Source organism: Telopea speciosissima, chromosome 7 (genome assembly GCF_018873765.1).
Source record: "Telopea speciosissima isolate NSW1024214 ecotype Mountain lineage chromosome 7, Tspe_v1, whole genome shotgun sequence".
Taxonomy (NCBI): Eukaryota; Viridiplantae; Streptophyta; class Magnoliopsida; order Proteales; family Proteaceae; genus Telopea; species Telopea speciosissima.
In genome coordinates, this window is record NC_057922.1 from 50,772,383 (window position 1) to 50,795,304 (window position 22,922).

Consider the following 22,922-nt stretch of genomic DNA (forward strand, 5'->3'; position numbering starts at 1 on the left):
GGCCAAGTCCAGGTGCTCTGGGGATGATTTGTGAGGGGCTCGGCTCGGGGCTCGGTAGGCATGATGCCCGGCCATGGAGCCTGGTCAAGATGGAGGGGATCACCCTCTCTGTCGGTACCAGTTAGGCGCCGCGCACAGGGTGCTCGGCTCGGTCCTCGGCCAAGAGCAGTAATGAAGAGGGGTCGTTTGTCCGGGCAACCGGTTCGGCGCGGGACCAAACACCTCGGGTTGGCCACCTGATTTGGTCTAGATACCTCCATGTGGCACCTTGTGATTGGTCGGGGATTCTATGAGTCATCATCGGGTATAGAATCTTTGCGTTTCAAATTTGAGATCACATCCCATAATAAAAATTAACCAAAAGGATCAATTAGGTTACAGGATCAACCGGTGATGGGCACACATCTCTCCTTAATACGACTGACAGTAACAAATATAAAAATTTATATCAGATTCTTTTCTTTACACATACTCGATGTGTAATTATATCTATGCCCTGAAATCCTCATTTCTAGTGACATAATATAACAACCATATGAATAGGATGTCTGATCCTAACTCTGGTGGAGAACAGTTTTGAGCAAAAACCCATTGAACTAACTTATCAGTTTATAAAAGAAATTCATGTAATAATATAAAAGTAAAATTATTTATTCAAATTAACTCAGATTTGAAGGACATATTCCAACATTTACATCCATGTGAAATTAAATCAAAGAAAATGAGTTATTCTCCCATAAGAAGTACGTGGTTTTGACTTAAATAGCCAGTGAGTATTTTGGGTTTAATATGGCTGCTGCAAAGAAAGTGTTGTTACATTTATAAAAGGGCTAAATGTTAAAAAGGTATTTTGGTCATTAAAACTTGAACTTTTCAGGTACCATATGACATATGTTCCCCAATCCCAGTGCCTTCATTTAAACGTTTTTCGTGTTTAGGTCTTGGTCCAATTTATGGACCAAGAAGCTAAAGTGCGAGAAACAGACAACCATTTATGATCTCATAAAATAATTTCAATATTTTATTTTTGGGAGAAAGTTCTCTGTCCGAGAGTGTGGCCTATGCCAGCATTCCCATGAGTCTATCTCTCTTCTCTCCATTTGAAAAGACACCTCTGCCCCCTTGTTTTGAGGAGGAGAGAGATAGACACATAAGAGTGCTGGCGTAGGCCACACTCCCGTATAGAAAACTACTTCCCTTTATTTTTTAAAGCAAATGACAACGCAGTCAACATTTCTTATTAGCCTCCACGACCATTTCAAATAATCAAAGCCCCATTCTGGTCAATACTTAAGAAATAAATCATAACTGACTTAGACGAACTCCATGAAATGAATCATAAATAGAGAGAGTTGGACAAACTCCAAAAGCCCTTTCTATAAATACTACAACAACAACACAACAGCTTCACACATCCACAGGATTATTAACATATCCTCAAAAGTTATATATCTTCTCTATCGTCAAAACGTTGCTTGGCTTCTTAGTTCTTCCACCGGCAACAACCAATTAAGCTGAGATAATTTCTGAAGAAAGATGGAATTCTGGCGAAAAGCTACCTTGGTTTTGATTCTCGTTGTCTTTGTTGCTGTATTGAGTCAAGATGGTGTTGAGGCTACAAGGTTACTATCTGAAGATTTTGCTGCAAGTTCAAATCATTTGGCAACATATCCTTCAATTTATGAGAAGGCCAAATCCAACATGGTTTGTTGGCTTGGTCGATTGTCGTCCGGGCCGAGTCCAGGTGGTGCTGGACACTAATAAATATAGATGGATGAACTGATGAAGATTATGGAATGTTTCATAGCCAGTTGAACATACAAATGTAACTTTGTTACGTAGTTGTGAAGCATTATAAGGAAATACGGAAATTGTAGCTGGAGCCTGGAGATAAAAGATACTGAAATTGTAAAAAAATTATTTATTCTTTATGTGAGAAAATCTTTTTTTAAATCCAAATGGTGAATTGAAAATCTTATTTCTTTGTTCACCACTTTGGTGACTTCATTTTATTGATTAATTAATCATTGCAAGTAAATTGTTGGGTTTTTTTTTAAACCAAAAAAAAAATTGTTGGAACTTTTATTTTGATTATCAAAGCAATGGTTTGCACCATGAATGTGGCAAATAATCTATATAATATATTTATGGTCATTTCTCTAGAGAGTGAAAGTTCTCTCATATACATCAAAAGTAAATAAACACAGAATTGCTATGTCTAATCTCTCTCTCTCTCTCTCTCTCTCTCTCTCTCTCTCTCTCTCTCTCTCTCTCTCTCTCTCTCTCTGTCTGATCATCTACTCAAAGGGTCTAATGTCTTTCCCCTGGTTCTCCCTATGCAATCAGCACATTGGCACTCCGCACGCGCATGTTCTATAAAAACATTTATATCTATGGGGTGAGCTAACTAGCTCAGTGAAAAAGAATTCAGTTCACATCATGCTTATGAATGCAATAAATCATGTTATATTGTGTAAATCATGCTATGAACATGTTTTAATTATTTCTACCAAAAAAAACATGTTTTAATTATAATCTGTAAATCTGGTATATTACAATTGGTCATACATTAACTGACATGCATAATACTTTAAATAATGAAAACATCATTTAACTAGTTGAACATACAAATGTAACATAGTTGTGAGGGATTATAAGGAAACAGGGAAATTGTAAATAGATTATTTATTCTTTTTATGAGAAAACCTTATTGTAAATCTAAGTGGTCAACTAAGAAGCTGTAACATTACTTTTTTGCCTTTTTAAGATAAAACATTTTTTTCAATGATGGTACATCTTATCATTGTTGGAATTATGTGTCCATCAAACCCGAATTATTAAATTATTGAATTTAAGTTTTACACTTTATTATTTTTGGGCTTATAAGAATGTTCCATAGGTCTTTACCTAAAACTTGTCTGAACTAGGAATGGGACTGGACATTCCGTTTATATGGTTTCCATATCGCATGTCACGAGAAATGGTGATTTCGGTGCATGGATGTGGGTACACGTCGAGAACGTGTATAGATGAGAATCTGGTACGTATATCTTATGTATTGCTACTGGTTGTGTGTGTGTGTGATATACTTATCCGCCACTCGATGGCCCTTTGACCTGAGAGATTCCATTTGTTGCAATGTGGCATTACGAATTTTGGTAAGCCAATGGTTGATGTCCAATCGGACTATAAATCGGTACACTGGATTTGTGATCCCGCATTGTAAACAAAGAGGATTCTCAACATGGAATCCACTGCCCGTACGCGGGGAATATCCAAGAGAGAGAAAGTGATTGGTCAGAACTAAATCTGGATCCAGTGTTTATTTGGAATGTTTTATTAATTTATTTTCAATATAAAATTACTATATTAATTATATTGAAAATTGATTTCAAAGTTTTTCGATCGTCCGATCGCAATCACATATTCTCTCGATCAATGTACATGATGAATTGGGGATTAGTAGCATTAAAGTACATACCCTATAATTTATTATGGGATATTAGGAAAGTGGAAGGGCTTATGTGCAATAAAAGATTTTATTGGACACATTGCATTGTAGGAGATAATAAAACATTTATGGTTAAATATCTTTTTATATTATGGCAAAAGATATTATGAGAATATCTCATGAATCATAATTTAGAAAGATTGTATCCCTTTTGAGATTCTATGTCTTCATTTTAGTAGCAAATTGGAGTTGCAAAAATTAGAAGATTCACAAAACACCAAAATAGAAGATTGAGCCATGGCCAGGATGGAAGGAGATTACTTGACACCCAAGGATCTCCAAATCTATAAAAGAGGGAGAGGGAGGAGTCTCAAGATGCTTTTTGGCAGTGCTCTCTCCCCCTCCCACGATTTCTCTCTCTCCCCTCTCTTGTAGTGTTGTGTGTGAGATTTGAGTTAGAGAACTCAAGAGGCTTTAGTGATTTTGTGTTCTTCTAAAAGGTTGCAAGGATTGATCAAGCTTCAAGATGTTGAACGATTTTTCAATCTCCAAGTTTGCACAAGTTGGAAGACCTATTATCTATAGGGGGAGTTTCACTTGTGACTCTAAGGTAACCATGAATGTTATTTTGAAATTGTTTCTTCCCTACTCTTGATCATGGACTACAAGTATTGACCCGATCCAAATTCCGCTGCGCATCGAGTCTATTTCCAATAATTGGTATCAAAGCGTTGCTTGTACTTTCATGATTGGAGTATGGTTTTGATAGAATAGGGTTCTCCATGATCTTAGAATGAAGTTGTTATTTTTTCCAATAAGAAGATGCATGTTTTGATTTGATTCTATAGTGATTGATATGAAAAGGGAAGAAAAATAAATAGTTATTTTTATTGGACTTTTTAGTTCAATTTTTGGAATGCACTCACACTTAATGGTTAAGTAGGTGATTTGCATTCACCCAGTTTTACCACATATTGATGTGGGGTTATATGTATCATTACCTTATTGGATTAGATCATGGAGAATTTTTATTTTATCTTGGTGGTTATGGGAATGGATTTAATTTATAAATCTATGTGGATGGTGGTATTTAATTGTTTATGTGAAATATGAAATGTGATGTGTGTTGTGCTCTCTCCCCTCTCTATCTCTCTCCCCTTATTCTTTTTGATAAAATTATATACTCCACCCCTTGGGCAATCCAATGGTGGGTTATGTTTACCAAGGGGGTTTCTTCCCCAAGGAAAGTGTATAAAGAACTAGGTTGTAATTTTATTTATTTTATGTAAGTTCAACCGGTGGAGATTTTGAAGATCTTAAAGAAAGATGGAGGCCAACATACGATGATGGAAGGAGATAGAAAGGAGTATGGAGATGCCAATGGATGGAGCAAGCATTTTTTTTTTGTGTGCATCGCTGGATGCATTGGATGCATAATTCTTTTCACATTAAATTAATTAAATAATTATTGATTTAGTGGGAGTAATAATACTTTATTATTCTCAATAAACCTATCATCCCATAACCACAATTTATATATGTGTTACTTTATGCGTTGCATTTTCTATATATGGTGATATATTTTGTGCGCGATCGTTTACCCTCTAATTTTGAAAGCATGTGTGATATGGATAGATCTTAACCGATAGATCTTTATTCATGGTCCCCTTTTGATGATGGATGTAGAGGTAGGTAATGGGGTCCCCATAATAGAGCCGATAGGACGTTGTGAGGATCTCACTACCATACGATCTACACCTTCTCCCATTGGATAGAAAATGGACATGGATAATGGAGGGCACTGCGTTAGTGGGTCATCTCTCATGATGCCATGATTCATTCCAAATCAATAGGAATACACATGACTTGAGTGTGTGTCAGCTGATAGGATATGGACATGACACTCAAGTGGCCAATTACATTGGAAGCCTAGGAGGCGAACAGAATAGTCCACCCAATCACCGTGTGTGGGATGATCCCCGATAGGGTAAGTTTTACATACAAGGATTGGTGAGTTCCAATACATTTTTTTCATTATGGAGGGATATGAAAAAGATGAAGGACCATTGTTTTAATTAGCCCAAAATCAAAATTCAATGGTCACGATATTTATTGTGTTATTACTTGTACATGTGTAGATCTTTTTGACATGGCTGCCCCAATCAACAACACCCTTATGTCACTTATCACCCAATCAACATTGACCGGACTAAATTATGAGGATTGGCATCGTAACATTATGCTCCTTCTCAAGGCTGAGGGACTTGACTCTGTCCTAACGGAAGAGTCTCCCACTATACCATCCGCTGATATGGATGGAACTGAGGATATTGTTGAATTTACTGCAGAACAACTTAAGGAAAAGGTGGACATCTTCAAATCCTACCATCAAAGGGATTCGAAGACCCAACTATACATTCTGAATTCCATTGACAAATCTATTGTCGAGTCTGTCAACGGAATATCTTCTGCGGGTGACATGATGGCTAAAATCAAGGAGTTGTATAGTCAACAAGACACCCACATAGAGTACGAGCTAGTGGATAAGATCCTTAGTCTCAAGATGGAACCTGGAACTCCAGTCTTGGACCACGTGATGAAAGTTCAAAATCTGTTCGAACAATTAGAGGGTTTGGGTTCTGAAAAGTTCTCCTTGAAGTATAAGAGGAACGTCATTTTTAAATCTCTCCCTGGCTCATTCAGCTCTTTTATTTTCAACTTCAATATGAACAAGTTAGATGTTCAGTTGACCGAGCTGGGTAATATGTACAAGAAGCCGAGAGAGCAATTAAAAAGGAAAAAGCAGAAGTGCACCTCACCGAGGTGAAAGAAAGTTCTTCCAAGAACAAAGGAATGAAAAAGAAGGGTGAGACCCTTAAAGGAAAAAGCGGGAAAATTCAGAAGAAGAAATCTCCCAATGAAGGAAAGTTTTTCTTTTGTGGGAAAGACGAACATTGGAAACGTAACTGTCGTGCATACCTGGCTTCCTTGAAAAAGAAGTCGGATGACAAGGATACCTCTTCAGAAGGAAATTTAAATGTTTTTGTCCTTTTCAAAACTAATGTTTCTATTGGACCATCTAACTCATGGCTTGTGGATACCGGATCTACAGTCCATGTCTGTAATATGTTGCAGGGGTTCAAGGAGACAAAAAGACTGGACAAGAATGAAGTGTGTCTCAAGATGGGCACTGGAGCATAGGCCAAGGTGTTGGCAGTTGGAACCTATAGTATAGAATTTGATTCTGCATCTTTAATTTTAAAGAATTGATACTATATTCCTTCTTTTAAAAGGAATATAATTGCCGTTTCAAAGTTAGTTTCAGATAGTTATATATTTACTTTTGGTACTAAACTTTCAATTCGTTATAATAATATTTTTGTTGCTTCTGGATTTTTACAAAATGGTTTGTATTTTCTAGAACAACCATTGATAACGAATGAGGTTTCAAATATCGATTTGAAACGAAAGAGAGCTCCAGTGAGTCCTACTTACCTATGGCATCTCAGGTTAGGTCACATCAATGTAGACAGGATTAATAGGCTGGTGAAGGATGGGCTGTTAGAAAGCCCAAAGGTCGAACCATTCCCAACCTGTGAATCATGTCTACAAGGAAAGATGACTAAGAAGCCCTTTCCCAATAAAGGCAGGAGAGCCGACGGTTTGTTGGAATTAATTCACACTGATGTGTGTGGGCCCATTAATATCCAAGCTAGATATGGTTATGAGTACTTTGTGACATTCACCGATGACTATTCTAGATACGGTAGTATCTACTTAATGCGTAAGAACTCAGAGACTTTTGAAAAGTTCAAAGAGTTTCAGGCTGAGGTTGAAAAACAATTAGATAAACGCATTAAGTCCATTCGATCAGATCGAGGAGGGGAATATTTATCAGACGAATTCAAAGCACATCTCACGACCGAGGGGATTGTGTCACAACTATCAAATCCTGGTACACCTCAACAAAATGGTGTATCTGAGAGACGCAATCAGACTTTGTTAGACATGGTTCGAACCATGCTCACTTTTAGTGAGTTGCCCTTATCCTTCTGGGGGTATGCCCTAGAAACAGCGATCTATATATTGAATAGGGTTCCTACCAAAACTATACCCAAAACCCCATTTGAATTATGGTATGGGTACAAGCCCAGCGTAAAACATTTCAGGGTTTGGGGTTGTCCTGCGTATGTATGCAAGCAACAAACAGATAGTAAGTTGGAGCCACGTTCTTTTAGATGCTTATTTTTGGGATACCCAAAAGGCACAATAGGTTACAATCTATATGACCCCGCAAATCAGAAAGTCATTGTTAGTAAGCATGTTACTTTCATTGAAGAAGATTTGATTGCCAAGAGAAGCGACCCTATTGTTATAGAAGAGATGTCTTCTATACTTGAAATGCCTAATCTATCAATTGAACCAACTATCAACCCCATCGAACTTGATATAGTTCAGGAGCAGCGACGTAGTGGGAGGACCATAAGGCCACCCATACGTTATACACTTCTTACTGAAGAAGCTAAGACCGTAGAAGAATTCTACATGGTTACCACTGAATCGGATGACGATCCGTATACATATAAACAAGCTCTTCAAGATGTAGATGCACTAAAATGGGAGGAAGCCATGGGGCTCTAAAATTGACTCAATGTATTCCAATAACGTCTGGACTCTGAAGGATCCACCAGAAGGCATAAAGCCCATTGGATGTAAGTGGATCTTCAAGAGGAAGAGAGGCATAGATGGAAAGGTTGAGAGATTCAAGGCAAGACTGGTAGCAAAAGGTTATACTCAACAAGAAGGTATAGACTATGAGGAAACCTTTTCGCCAGTAGCTATGATGAAATCCATCAGGATTTTATTGGCAATAGCCGCACACTACAATTATGAAATCTGGCAGATGGATGTGCAAACTGCATTTTTAAATGGATTTCTTGATGAAGAAATCTACATATATGCAACAGCCAGAGGGGTTCACTTCAAAAGGTGAAGAGAACAAAGTGTGCAAGTTGTTAAGATCCATTTATGGACTCAAGCAAGCTTCTAGGAGTTGGAATATCCATTTCGATCAAGCAGTCAAATCGTTTGGCTTTGAACAGAACATGGATGAACCCTACATTTACAAGAAATTCAGTGGGAGTGCGGTTTATTTTCTCGTATTGTACGTAGATGACATTATGCTAATAGGGAATGATGTTGGGTTTCTTTCATCCGTAAAGGTGTGGTTGTCCAACACTTTTTCGATGAAGGACTTAGGTGAAGCTAGCTATATCCTTGAGATCAAGCTTGTTAGAGATCGCCAAAAAAGGATGCTAGGCTTATCACAATCCACATACATAGAAAAGATACTGGCAAGGTTTAACATGAAAAATTCCAAGAAAGGAAATGTTCCTTTCCACCATGGAATTTCACTTTCCAAATCTCAATGCCCCAAGACTCCAGAGGACATTGAAGAGATGAAGAGAGTTCCCTATGCCTCTATAGTGGGAAGTCTGATGTACGCTATGTTGTGTACAAGGCCAGACATCTGCTATGCTGTAGGGATAGTGAGTCAATTTCAATCCAATCCAGGAAAAGAGCATTGGACTGCGGTCAAGAATTGGACTGCGGTCAAGAATATTCTCAAGTATTTGAGAAAGACCAAAGATTATTTTATGGTATATGGGCGTGATGAGTTGTCAGTAGTTGGATATACAGATTCGAATTTCCAAACTGACAAGGATGATAGAAAGTCTACATCTGGTATGGTTTACCTTATGGGTGGTGGATCGATTGTGTGGAGAAGCGCCAAACAGAAATCTACAGCCGATTCTACTATCGAGGCAGAGTACCTGGCAGCTGGTGATGCAGCCAAGGAAGGTGTCTAAGTCAAGAAATTTCTTACCGACTTGGAGGTTGTTCCAGAGTTAGTCAAGAACCCCATACCTTTATTGTGTGATATTACGGGGGCGATTGCACAGTCCAAGGAGCCTAGGGATCATCAGAGAAATAAACATGTGCAGCGGAAGTATCACCTGATTAGAGAGATAATCCAGTAAGGTGATGTAGCTGTTTCCAAAGTTGGCATTGCTGACAATGTGTCAGATGCGATGACAAAAGGATTAGTTCCTATAGTGTTTGAAAAACATATTGAGAGCATGGGTATAACTTTTGTTGGCAATTGCCTTTGATGTACAAGTGGGAGATTGTTGGAATTATGTGTCCATCAAACCCGAATTATTAAATTATTGAATTTAATTTTTACACTTTATTATTTTTGGGCTTATAAGAATGTTCCATAGGTCTTTACCTAAAACTTGTCTGAACTAGGAATGTGACTGGACATCCCATTTATATGGTTTCCATATCGCATGTCACGAGAAATGGTGATTTCGGTGCATAGATGTGGGTACACGTCGAGAACGTGTATAGATGAGAATTTGGTACGTATATCTTATGTATTGCTACTGGTTGTGTGTGTGTGTGATATACTTACCCGCCACTCGATGGCCCGTTGACCTGAGAGATTCCATTTGTTGCAATGTGGCATTACAGATTTTGGTAAGCCAATGGTTGATGTCCAATCGGACTATAAACCGGTACACTGGATTTGTGATCCCGCATTGTAAACAAAGAGGATTCTCAACATGGAATCCACTGCCCGTATGCGGGGAATATCCAAGAGAGAGAAAGTGATTGGTCGAAACTAAATCTGGATCCAGTGTTTATTCGAAATGTTTTATTAATTTATTTTCAATATAAAATTACTACATAAATTATATTGAAAATTGATTTCGAAGTTTTTCGATCGTCCGATCGCAATCACATATTCTCTTGATCAATGTACATGATGAATTGGGGATTAGTAGCATTAAAGTACATACCCTATAATTCATTATGGAATATTAGGAAAGTGGAAGGACTTATGTGCAATAAAAGAGTTTATTGGACACATGGCATTGTAGGAGATAATAAAACATTTATGGTTAAATATCTTTTTATATTATGGCAAGAGATATTATGAGAATATCTCATGAATCATAATTTAGAAAGATTGTATCCCTTTTGAGATTCTATGTCTTCACTTTAGTAGCAAATTGCAGTTGCAAAAATTAGAAGATTTACAAAACACCAAAGTGGAAGATTGAGCCAAGGCCAAGATGGAAGGAGATTACTTGACACCCAAGGATCTCCAAATCTATAAAAGAGGGAGAGGGAGGAGTCTCAAGATGTTTTTTTGCAGTGCTCTCTCCCCCTCCCACGATTTCTCTCTCTTCCCTCTCTTGTAGTGGTGTGTGTGAGATTTGAGTTAGAGAACTCAAGAGGCTTTGGTGATTTTGTGTTCTTCTAAAAGGTTGCAAGGATTGATCAAGCTTCAAGGTGTTGAACGATTTTTCAATCTCCAAGTTTGCACAAGTTGGAAGACCTATTATCTATAGGAGGAGTTTCACTTGCGACTCTAAGGTAACCATGAATGTTATTTTGAAATTGTTTCTTCCCTACTCTTGATCATGGACTACAAGTATTGACCCGATCCAAATTCCGCTGCGCATCGAGACTATTTCCAACAATCATTTCACATAAATGCTGCTTAAAATAACTTTCATCTTTTTTAAAACCCTTTTTTACCGCCCTATACGTTAAATATTATATTAAATAGTTTTTTTAATACTTAATATCAAATTTATTGCAAAGAAAAGAAAGTGTATATAAACAACTATAAGGTAGCCTCCCCCCCCCCCAAGCCCCCAGCAAATCAAATACTATGTGAGCAAGGGGGCCCCTGAATCAAAGGAGACCAATGAAGCTACAATGAGAAACAATGAACTAGACACCTAAAAGGGATTTTGTGATCTTTTCATTATAGTTGATTAGTTTTATCAAACAAAAATAAAAACTATAAATAAAATATCAACAACCTATTTTTAATTTCCCAATAAACGTCATGTATAAATAAACTCTTTAATTAATTTGCATCTCATGATGAACTACAGGGCATGTAATTAAATACTGTCAAACCCTAATTCATCGAAAATACGATTAAACATCGTTCAAATAATAATATATATCAAATAATAAGAAAATAATTTTCTAAACAATTTACAAAAAAGACCATTGGATCTAGATTTCAATCTGATTGATCACAGACTATTCTCTACCTAATATTCCCCAATCAAGGGTAGTGGATCCCATGTTGAGAATCTTTTTCGTTCACGATACACAATCACAAATTCAACACACAGATATATAGTCCATGTGAAGTCAACCATTGATGTACAAAAACCCACGACGGAACACCATGACTATAAGGATCTCTCAGGCCAATGGTCAATTAGTGATGGGTACAAATCTCTCCTTAATACGAAAAATAGTAACACATGTGAGAATTTGTATCAGATTCTTTTACATACACATACTCAATGTGTAATTATATTTATGTCCTGAAACCTCATTTCTAGTGACATACAATGTAACAATCATATGAACAGGATGTCCAATCTTATCCCTAGTCAATAAAAGTTTTAAATTAAAACCCATGGAACAAACTTATCAACCTGTAAAAGAGATTCATGCAATAATATAAAATTAAAATTATTTATCCAAATTAACTTGGGTTTGATGGAAATACTCCAACATTTACATCCATGTGAACTGAAATCAAAGGAAATTAGTTATTCTCCCATAAGAAGTACGTGGTTTTGACTTAAATAACCGGGGAGTATTTTGAGTTTAACATAGCTCCTGCCAAGAAAGTGCTACATTTATAAAATGGCTAAATGTTCAAAGGGTATTTTGGTCATTAAAACTTCAAAGTTTTCAGGTATAACTGATTCCCCAATCCCGATGGCTTCATTTAAACGTTGTCCGTGTTTAGTTAACAGTCCAACTTATGGACCAAGAAGCTAAAGCACGAGAAATAGACAATTCAAAGGTCTCAAACGTGGAGATCTGTATAATATAACAACCTTGATCTCACAAAATAATTTCAATATTTTACTATTTAAATCAAATGATCGAATTACCGTTACAGACTAAGGGTGTTAAATTAGAATTGAATCCAGATCGAATAAATGGATTCGAATGGACCATCTAGGACTGAGATGCAAGAATCGAGCTCGATTTGATTCGGATATAGCAACAGAATTCGGGTTTTAGAATCAAACCGAGTTTTAATAACAAGTAATTGTAGTATATTAATTGTAATACTAATATATTATTGTATATTAATAAAGGGAAAAAGTTCTCTGTCTGGGAGTGTAGCCTACACCAGCACTCCCATGAGTCTATCTCTCTCTTCCCCATGTGAAAAGACACCTCTGCCCCCTTGTTTTAAGGAGGAGAGAGATAGACACATGGGAGTGTGGCCTACACAGAAAATTGCTTCCCATTAATAAATTATACTATTAATATATAATAATAAATGGAAGCAGATTTTTGTACGGGAGTGTGGCCTATGCCAGCACTCCCATGAGTCTATCTCTCCCCTTAAAACAAGATGGTAAAGCTGTCTTTTCACATGGAGAGGAGAGAGATAGACTCATGGGAGTGCCGGCCTATGCCACACTCCCAGACATAGATCTTTTTCCCGAATATTAATACATTATAATACTAATATATTATTAATATTAATATTAGATTTTATAATACAAGTTTATTACTCTATGGGCGAGAGACTGCTAATCAGTCGTGTAGCCCCTGTAGTGGCGCAGTGGTTAATGGAAGTGTGTACAAAAGCATTGGTTTGGATGTGAATTTCAATTTCGCAGAGGCTAAATGGTCTTTCGTGCTCAAAGGCATTGGTTTGTGTCTAGGCGTAGGAACCACAATAACCATGTGAATTTCAATTTCACTAAGGCTTAGTTCGGTTCTGAATAGAAATGTAAACGGATTGAATACGAATCGGATTTGATTCGATACAGATATTTCATGACCGAATACAAATATCTCAAACGGATACGGATGCAGCAAACACAATTCACTCTCAATCCATGTCTCTTAGTTATCATAATCACATAATTCTCATTTTCTCAGTCCTTAGAACTTGTTGAATCTTCAAAAACCTTAAAAGATCATTAGTTATTTAATATTTTTTATAATTAGTTGGCTATCTATTCGAATCCGTTAATTTTTTTTGGATTATTTGAATTTTTCTTCGGATATCTCTAAACGGATATAGATACCCCTAAACGAATACGGATACAAACTGAATTTGAATTTATGAATATCCGTTTACATCCCTACTTCCAAACCAATTTATATCCTCACTATAAACTGTTACGAAAAAAAAAATAATAAAAATAACCCCTATGAAGTATGAACTATTGGTCCACACGTTACTTAAAGCTGCATTTTGGTAATTTTGAATATCTTAATGTTAGATTAGATCGATCCGAATAGAGACAAAATCCCAAAAGTCAGGATCTCCATAGGGCGTTCAAGAACACAACCAAATAAATAATAGAAAACAGGGATAAAACCACTGACCTTGTTTCGCATCCATAGCTATGATTATTGCAACGGAAAAATAAAGAACAAGATCTAGGTGCTTCCCCTCTATTCCCAAAGTCACTGGCTTGATGAGAATACCGTATGCGCAAGGACGACGAACACTGAATATCTCCCTCTCTTTCAAGAATGCACACGGTCCTCAATAGTAATTGAGAACTAATAGTTGTTATGGGTAGAGGGGGACCTAGCTCTCCTTATATAGTAATTTCTACAGGGTCTGACTCATCACAGTCCCAGTAGGAATCTATCTGGCCCACACTAAGCCAGTCCACATTAGACTTCTAATACAACTTCATGACCTCCCTAATTAGACCAAAACTCTAATTAGCCTGGTTTAAGGTATTTAATATTAGAATATTAATCCTAAGTGAATTAAAATTCTAACATTCTCCCACTTGGATTTATATTAAACTCCTTATTTTTAAAGAGATTTAAAAATAGTTTTGACCAAAATAAATCACAGCCTAACAACCTTTTAGGAAAACTTTATGTGCACAATTTTAAAAACAAATTGGTCTAGAGGTCGTATATTAGAAAATCAATCCTGTCCCATAGAGTTTTAGACACCGAATCATGGCGGTAACTGCATCTATGATCAAGCGACACAGAGCCTTCCATGGTCACGAGAGCCCTCAACGCTACTTACATGGATGCAATATGATAGTGTGGCAACGAGATAATACTCACATAGTGATTCCTTATGTATTATCCATTTGTCAGTCCAAACTTTATCTTCTTTAAGTGGCACAGGCTCACCAGAGAAATGATCTTTATGATTCCAACAAATCTGTATGTCTTATCTTGAATAACTCAAGTTTACTTTATGTGTTACAAGACATACCTTTAAGCTAATAACTTAATGTCCCAGCCTTGCTTAAGGTTAACACATCCCTTAAGTCTTTAAAACCAAAGATATATACATCATGTCAATAAATAAAACACCCATGTATTCAAAAGAAAATTGCATACAACGACAACTGATATATATAAGCCAAAATTTACCACACGGTAAAAATTACAGATGACAAAGAACTTCATCTTACAATGGAGCAAAAAAACTCCCACTAACCAACCGCATCCCATGATGCACCTAAGCCCATGCTTATGACATGTCTTTCTAAATGAAGACACTCGGTTAGGGGATCAGTAACCATATCATCTGTACCAATATACCCCACTGTAAAGTCACGTTCCTTTACTGTCTCCTTTACAGTCAAATACTTGACCTTCATGTGTTTAGACCCCTTAAGTCCTTTATTGTTGTTTATAACCAACACAGCAATGCTGTTATCACTATATATCTGGATGGGTCTATCCACAAAATTTAAAATGGTCAACTACTTTATAAGATTCCTGAGTCAAATATCCTTAGTAGTATAGCCCCATGGCATGCTACAACCTTTACCTGTATAGTCGAAGTGGTTACCAATGTTTATTTTGTACTGTTCCATAATACTGCCCTTCCTGCCATCAGAAAAATATAACCAGATGTGGATCTCCTATCATCCTCACAGCCAGCAAGTTCGCAATCTGCATGACCCACTAGCTTGAGTTCAGGAATGTGTCTTTATGTTACATATAGTCTTTTGTCCCCTTCAAGTACCTCAATGCTTTCTTGGCAGCAACCCAGTGGCTAAGACCAGGACCTTACTGATATCTGCCAAGAAGACCCGTCACAAAGGCAATATTCGGTCTGATACAGACCTGAGCATCCATGATATTACCTAGTACGCTACCATAAAGCACCTCATTATTTCATCCTTCTCAGCTTTACTTTCCGGGCATTGTGTCGAGCTCAGTTTGTCCCCCTAAGAACAAGAACATTCCCAGGTTTGCAATCCACCATCCTGACCCTCTCCTGAATACGATCAACATAAGCCCTCTGAGAAAAACTTAGTAAACGGCGAGAATGATCCCTATGGATCTCAATGCCAAAGAAAAAAGAAACCTCACCAAGGTCCTTTATGTCAAATTCCCTAGATAATAGTTGCTTTCAGTTATGCAACATCCCTAGGTCACTGCTTGCAAGCAGGATGTCTTCCACATAAAATATGAGGAAACAGAATTTGCTCCCACTGACCTTGTGATATATACACTGATCTACTTTGTTTTTCACAAAATCGAATGAAGCCACGACACTGTTGAACTTCAAATACCACTGTCTGGAAGGTTGTTTAAGATCGTAAATAGACTTCTTGAGTTCGCACAGGATAGTCTAAACCATCCACCTCAAAACCCCCAGGTTTAAATAAATAAACTCCCAAACAACGTTATGTTTCATCGATTCAACCTTATCTCTCATCACATCTAACCACAAATCTAACTGAGAACTAGAAACAACGCCCTAATAAGTAATTGAATCAACCACACAACTAATGTCATAGTCATGTTCTCCCAGATAGATGGTATTTCTGAATATCTCTCCCTGATGGATTTTCGTGATGATGCTACCACTGCCTCACCCTGAATCTCAGAAATCTCAGCTGGAACTACATCAATGACAGATGCTACATGAATGTCAAGGATCGTATCAATATCAGGCTCCTGAACTCCAGCGGGTGTAACTAATGGCGTAGTATGCCCCACATCCGACTAAATAGGTAGAAGAACAGGTACCAATGTACCCACCATGTCACTATCCTGAACAGTCTGAGAACAATCATTTTTTGGTCACATCAAATTTCAGAAACTTCGCTGTCTATAAGTCCATAATTCTAGTGTCTTCGCCGGAGTTATAAAATTTATATCCTTTCGAATAATCTGGGTAGCTAACCAAATAGTAACAAGTAATTCTGGGATCCAACTTGTTCAAAGTCAGATAATATAGTTTTACTTCTACAGGGCACCCCCAAACTTTAAGATCATATTAACTGGGTTTAGTACCTACATGGTTAAGGATATAAAGAGTAGTTTTCAAAACCTCTCTCATAAGAACTTATGTGAATTTGTCTTACTAACCATACTCCTCACCAGTGTGGTTATGCCTTTCGGCGACACCATTTTTCTCAAGACTTCCTGGCATAGTCAACTGACCAACCATCCCAGAGTCCTCTAGGTATTTAGCAAATAGACCCTTAAGCTGTCCAGTATCGCCATGTCTGCCACAATACTCACCCCCACGATCAGATTTAACAATTTCACTAACTTTCTCCAATAGTTTCTCAACTTCAGCCTAAAAATATTGAACATGTCAAGAGATTCAGACTTTTCTTTAATTAAGAAAAGATAGCCATATTAGGAATAGTTGTCTATAAAAGTGATGAAAAAATTTCTACATAATGTGGCTGAATAGGGACCACTAATGTCAGTATCAATGACCTCTAACAGATCAGAACTATGGATTGCCGTTATCTTCCTTATCTTGGTCATCTTTCCCTTACAACAGTCCACACAAGTTTTTAGATCACTTCCAAGAGTAGATAGGAGGTTAGACTTTATCAACCTTTCAACTCTTGCCTTAAAATATGACCTAGTCTCTTGTGCCACAATGTGAAAAACCGTTCTTTAGGTAAGGGTCTTTTGGAAATAATGTTTTCAACTTTATAGAAGGCGTAGTTATCATTGGAAGATAAACACAGTCTGTACAATCCATTGGACATAATGCAGGAACCAACTTTACTTGAAACAAAAAAATGGTAACTACCAATGTCCAACACTGAAAATTAAATTAAATTCCGCCTGAAGGGCGATACATAAAAGGTGTTCTTTACAGCCAAATTAAAACTATAAGCTAGTAATAAAATGATATCTCCCAGGAACTCTACGTCAACATATCCATCGTTTCATATGACAAGCCTTGATTCATCCTTATTTGGCCTCCTCCGATTTATGAATCCCTGTATGGTGAAGCCAACATAGTTAGTTGCCCCGCCATCTAGCCTCCAAGAACTGGATGAGGCTTCTAGTAAAATGGATTCAGAAACAAAACCAAAGAATCAATACCTGATGACTTGGGTTTTGATAACCAGGTCTTATATTTGTCGCAGTCCTTCTTTATGTGACCCTTCTTCTTGCAAAAGAAGCAGCGATCACTCTCTTTCTTGAAAGAGTCTCTCTTAGGTCCTAAATTGTAAATCTAATCGCACTCTTTTTTGGCAGACTTCTGAGTATGGTGTTTAGATTCTTCACTCTTATGGGATGTAGAAGTAACAGGGGCAGTTTGGGTTTTATCTTTCTTTAGTTTCTCTTCCTCAGATACAACCCTAGAAATAAGGTCATTAATACTCCAGACACCATCTTGGGAAAAGTAGTTGGTTTTGATGATGTCAAACTCAGAAGGTAGGGTAATAAGAACTTGATGAACAATGAAGGCATCAGGAAGAGCAACATTCAAAGCCTTAATTTTGGTTTGATAGTCAACCATCCAAATAATATAATCCCTAACACCCCCATAACCATGATATTCCATATTAAATAGCCCTTGCATAAGTCTCCCAATCTTAGCATTCGATGAAACTTGGTATCTCTTGGAAATTGCATCCAGCAACTCCCTGACAGTACATTTATCAGGCAGATCACTCTTAAGGTGTTCTGGTATTGTTCTCTTTATAGACAGTACAGCTAAGCGATTACTCTTTTTCCATGCAGAATGCACAAATTTTTCATCATCAGTACTATCATCTGTTAGGTCCATTGGTTTATCTATAACAAGGGACGTATGCACATTCGTCATCTCCATGGCAAACATAATGTCCTCTTTCCACTTCTAAAAATTTGACCCAGTAAGAATCTCAATAGTGACCATAGTATTGTTGACAGGAAAAGTAACTGAAAAGTTTAAACAATGAATAGTATGATAATCAGCATGATGCAAGTATAGCTTGAAACTTTATAAGCTAATGATAATTTTAAAAACATCGTTGTGAAAACACCTTTGGGCTGAATTCCCAACATGCAATTGTAAAAATCCCTACATACTAGTGGCCATGGGAATAAAACACAATTTTTAAAATCCACCACCTTTGGGTGTGTAGAATTCTAGGGTCAGCCTATTCACATGCATACTGTATATGTACCCCTTCAAGTACCAATACATGATCACCACCTTTGGGTGTGTGACCACACATTAGAGTTGAAGGACATCCCACAACTGTATGAGACCGGTGTTTCACAAATCCAACAAGGAAGGTCGCTTTGGCGACTGCATCCTGTCGAATCTACGGAACCCTCTCTTAGGATTTTCCAAAATTACTTACATCCTTAAAAATTTGTGTTATTTTACAACTTATAACAAGGGGCTTAACGTCTCAAAATTACCACAAACATGCCAACAGTGTTGATCATCATAATAGGTATTCAAGCAAGTCTAAAAATTGGTTCGATTCCCAATGGAAAGAAACGATAAATTCCAAAAGGACATATAAGAGATTACCGTAAATATTAAAAAATATGCATATATGTTTTTGATGTCTTAAAACAAACACAAAATCCAATGATTCTGTTCATCAAGGTAGGTATTCCAGCAAGTCAGAAAATTGGTTCAGTTCCCAATGGAACGAATCGATAAATTACATAAAAGGACATACATCAAAAGAATATCAAAATTATTTAAAATATGCATATCTGATCAAAACAGAGGATACCACTATGTAGAGCACAGAAAAATAGAGCCAACGCAAAAAACGAGACCCCAAACGGAGCCTCGTAGCTCCCAGAAAGCCCAGTCAATGTTCAAGCCCAAATACGGTTGACTGTACTGGTCAAACCGGTCCAAATGGTCAAACCAAACCAATTTGGTTCAACAAAAAACCGCCACTGGTTCAGGTAACCGATTCAACCCGGCCGGGTCAAACTTTCGGGCCATTGGGTCAAGTCACTGGGTCACTGGGTCGGGTCATCCGGTCGACCCGACTTGATAGGCGCACGTTAGCAGCCCTGTGTAACTGGTAGCGGCGCACGATAGCAAACCCCAGAAAATCCTTTTTTTTTTTTAATTACTTGTCGGAGAGTGAGATCCACTCGCCGCTGCCGCTGGTGCGTCCGGCGGTCGCCGGCGATAATTCGCATACCAAAATTTCTGAAATTTCGAGATCTACGCACCCATGTGGTCAGATTCGATTTTTGTCGGAGAAAAATTCCGGCAGTGGACCTGTGTTTGTACAGGTTTTTCGAAAAACTTAAAAAACCCTAAAAAACTTTATTCGAATAAAAAAAATTTCGATTCCCTTATTATGTTCTATTATTTTGAATCCATATAGGGTCAAGAACAGATCTATGGAGGCTCTAATACCACATGTTAGATTAGATCGATCCGAATAGGGACAAAATCCCAAAAGCCAGGATCTCCATAGGGCGTTCAAGAACACAACCAAATAAATAATAGAAAACAGGGATAAAACCACTAACCTTATTTCGCATCCATAGCTATGATGATTGCAGCGGAAAAATAAAGAACAAGATCTAGGTGCTTCCCCTCTATTCCCAAAGTCACTGGCTTGATGAGAATACCCTATGCGCAGGGACGACGAACACTGAATATCTCCCTCTCTTTCAAGAATGCACACCTCAATAGTAATTGAGAACTAATAGTTGTTATGGGTAGAGGGGGGACCTAGCTCTCCTTATATAATAATTTCTATAGGGTATGACTCATCACAGTCCCAGTAGGAATCTATCTAGCCCACACTAAACCAGTCCACATTAGACTTCTAATACAACTTAATGACCTCCCTAATTAGACCAAAACTCTAATTAGCCTGGTTTAAGGTATTTAATATTAATCCATATAATATTAGAATATTAATGCTAAGTGAATTAAAATTCTAACACTTAATACTTATAAGCGCATACGCAGTCAACATTTCTTATTAGCCTCCACGACCATTTCAAAGAATAAAAGCCCCCCAGCCCCACTCTGGTCAATACTTCGACGAATTCCATGAAATGAGTCCAAACTCCAAAAGCCCTTCCTATAAATACTACAGCAACAACCCAACAACTTCACACATCCACAGGATTACTAACATATCCTCAAAACCTTATATCTATCTCTATCGTCAGAACGTTTCTTGGCTTCTTAGGTCTTCCTCCGGCAGCAACCAATTAAGCTGAGATAATTTCTGAAGAAAGATGGAATTTTGGCAAAAAGCTACCTTGGTTTTGATTCTCCTTATCTTTGTTGTTGTTTTAAGTCAAGATGGTGTTGAGGCAACAAGGTTATTATCTGAAGATTTTGCTGCAAGTTCAAATCATTTAGCAACATATCCTTCAATTTATGAGTAGGCCAAATCCAACATGGTTTGTTGGCTTGGTTGATTGTCGTACGGGCCAAGTCCAGGTGGTGCTGGACACTAATAAATAGAGATGAACTGATGAAGATTATGGAATGTTTCATAGCCAGTTGAACATACAAATGTAACATAGTTGTGAGGGATTATAAGGAAATAGGGAAATTGTAAGTAAATAGATTATTTTTTTTTTTATGAGAAAGCCTTATTGTAATTCTCAGTGGTGAATTAAGAAGTTGCAACATTACTTTTTGGCCTTTTGAAGATAAAACAATTTTTTCAACGATGGTACATCTTATCATTTCACATAAATGCTGCATCAAATAACTTTCATCTTTTTTTTTTTTTTTGGTAAGAACTTTCATCTTTTTTAAAACCCTTTTTTACCAGCATATGTGTTATATATTATATTAAATAATTTGTTTTGATAGGTAATATCAAATTTATAGCAAAGAATTGAAAAGAGTTTGATAAACAATTATGAGGAAGCCCCCTCCAAACCCCCAGCAAATCAAACGCTATAAGAGCAAGGGGGCCCCTAAATCAAAGGAGACTAAAGAAGCTACAAAGAGAAACAATGAACTAATAGCTTTAGAAAAAGCCCATAGTCCAAAGCCCCACCAAAACCAAAGAAATAACCAGAAGACCAAATGGTGTGAATTCCCCAACTCTCCACAAGGTATTGATTTCAATGGGATTCAGACCCCTTGGGAAGAATAGCATGACACCGTTCCTTCACGTCAAAGCTTATGTCCCTGATGATGATTGAACTAGTGCGAGTCTTGTTCCGAAAGATACGAAAATTCCTTTCCTTCCAAATGTGATCAATAGTGCAACAGAATGCTAGTTTGGCAATGCAACCTATTATATCTCTCTAGAATGCGGTCCCTACCCATTGAGCTTCCAACGCCACACTCCCCCAAGTCTCTTGGATGGCGAGCATAACCTCATGATGGTTCCCCATATATGTGAAGTGAAGGAGCAATCAAAAAATAAGTGATCCCTGCTCTCCAGTCCTACCCAACAAAAGTTACAATAGCAAGGCACCTGAATAGATCGTCTCCGGAGTTGGTCCTTAGTTGGGAGGGCATCCAGCAAATGGCACCAAGAAGTGAATGACTGACGAGGAATACAAGAATGAAACCACACATAAGTGGACCAAGGCACATGAGGGAGAGGGCTCCTCAAGATCTCCCAGGCCGGTTTAGAGGAAAAATTACCAATTGAATAACCTTTCCAGATAATGGAATCCTGGACTGTCTCCTCTTGTCTACCAATATTGCTTAGCTAATCCAAAATCCTATTGAGGTCCACTGAAGAAGCGGGTTTAGGATCCCAACCTCCCTTCCAGAGAATGAACTTAACCACAGCAAGCTTGTTCAACCCAACATCATAACAAACACGATCTCCATATATGAGTATCAAAACTCCGTCAAGGTGCCAAGGATCCAACCAAAGTCTAGTATCAAGGTCGTTTCTAATTATGTGATGAATATATGGTCTCGTAAAGTCACGGTATTTGAGGATCTTCCTTCACACCCAAGAGCAACCTTGTGCCGGCTTCACCGTCCAAATGGAATCGTCCCTCAAGTACCTTTGATTTACCTACTTCACCCTTAAAGACTCTTTATGGGAGGCAATCCACCATATCTGTTTCAGAATTCCTGCCAAGTTCATATCCTTGATCCTCTTCACCCTCAAACAACCCTTTGCCTTAGGCCTACAAATAGATTCCCAAGAAAGAAAATCAATTC

The 22,922-nt window shown here is 37.6% G+C and overlaps 1 protein-coding gene across 1 annotated transcript; it reads left to right on the forward strand.

Annotated features, from left to right (window-relative positions):
• The first annotated feature begins 5,600 nt into the window (after window positions 1-5,600).
• LOC122668660 lies at window positions 5,601-6,278 on the forward strand. The gene has a single exon (XM_043865197.1). It carries the CDS (start codon window positions 5,601-5,603, stop codon window positions 6,276-6,278), a length of 678 nt encoding a protein of 225 aa, XP_043721132.1.
• Window positions 6,279-22,922: the final 16,644 nt, after the last annotated feature.

Excerpts from the sequence above, each read along its gene's own strand:
- LOC122668660 (XM_043865197.1), top strand. The coding sequence starts at position 5,601 with ATGGCTGCCCCAATCAACAACACCCTTATGTCACTTATCACCCAATCA.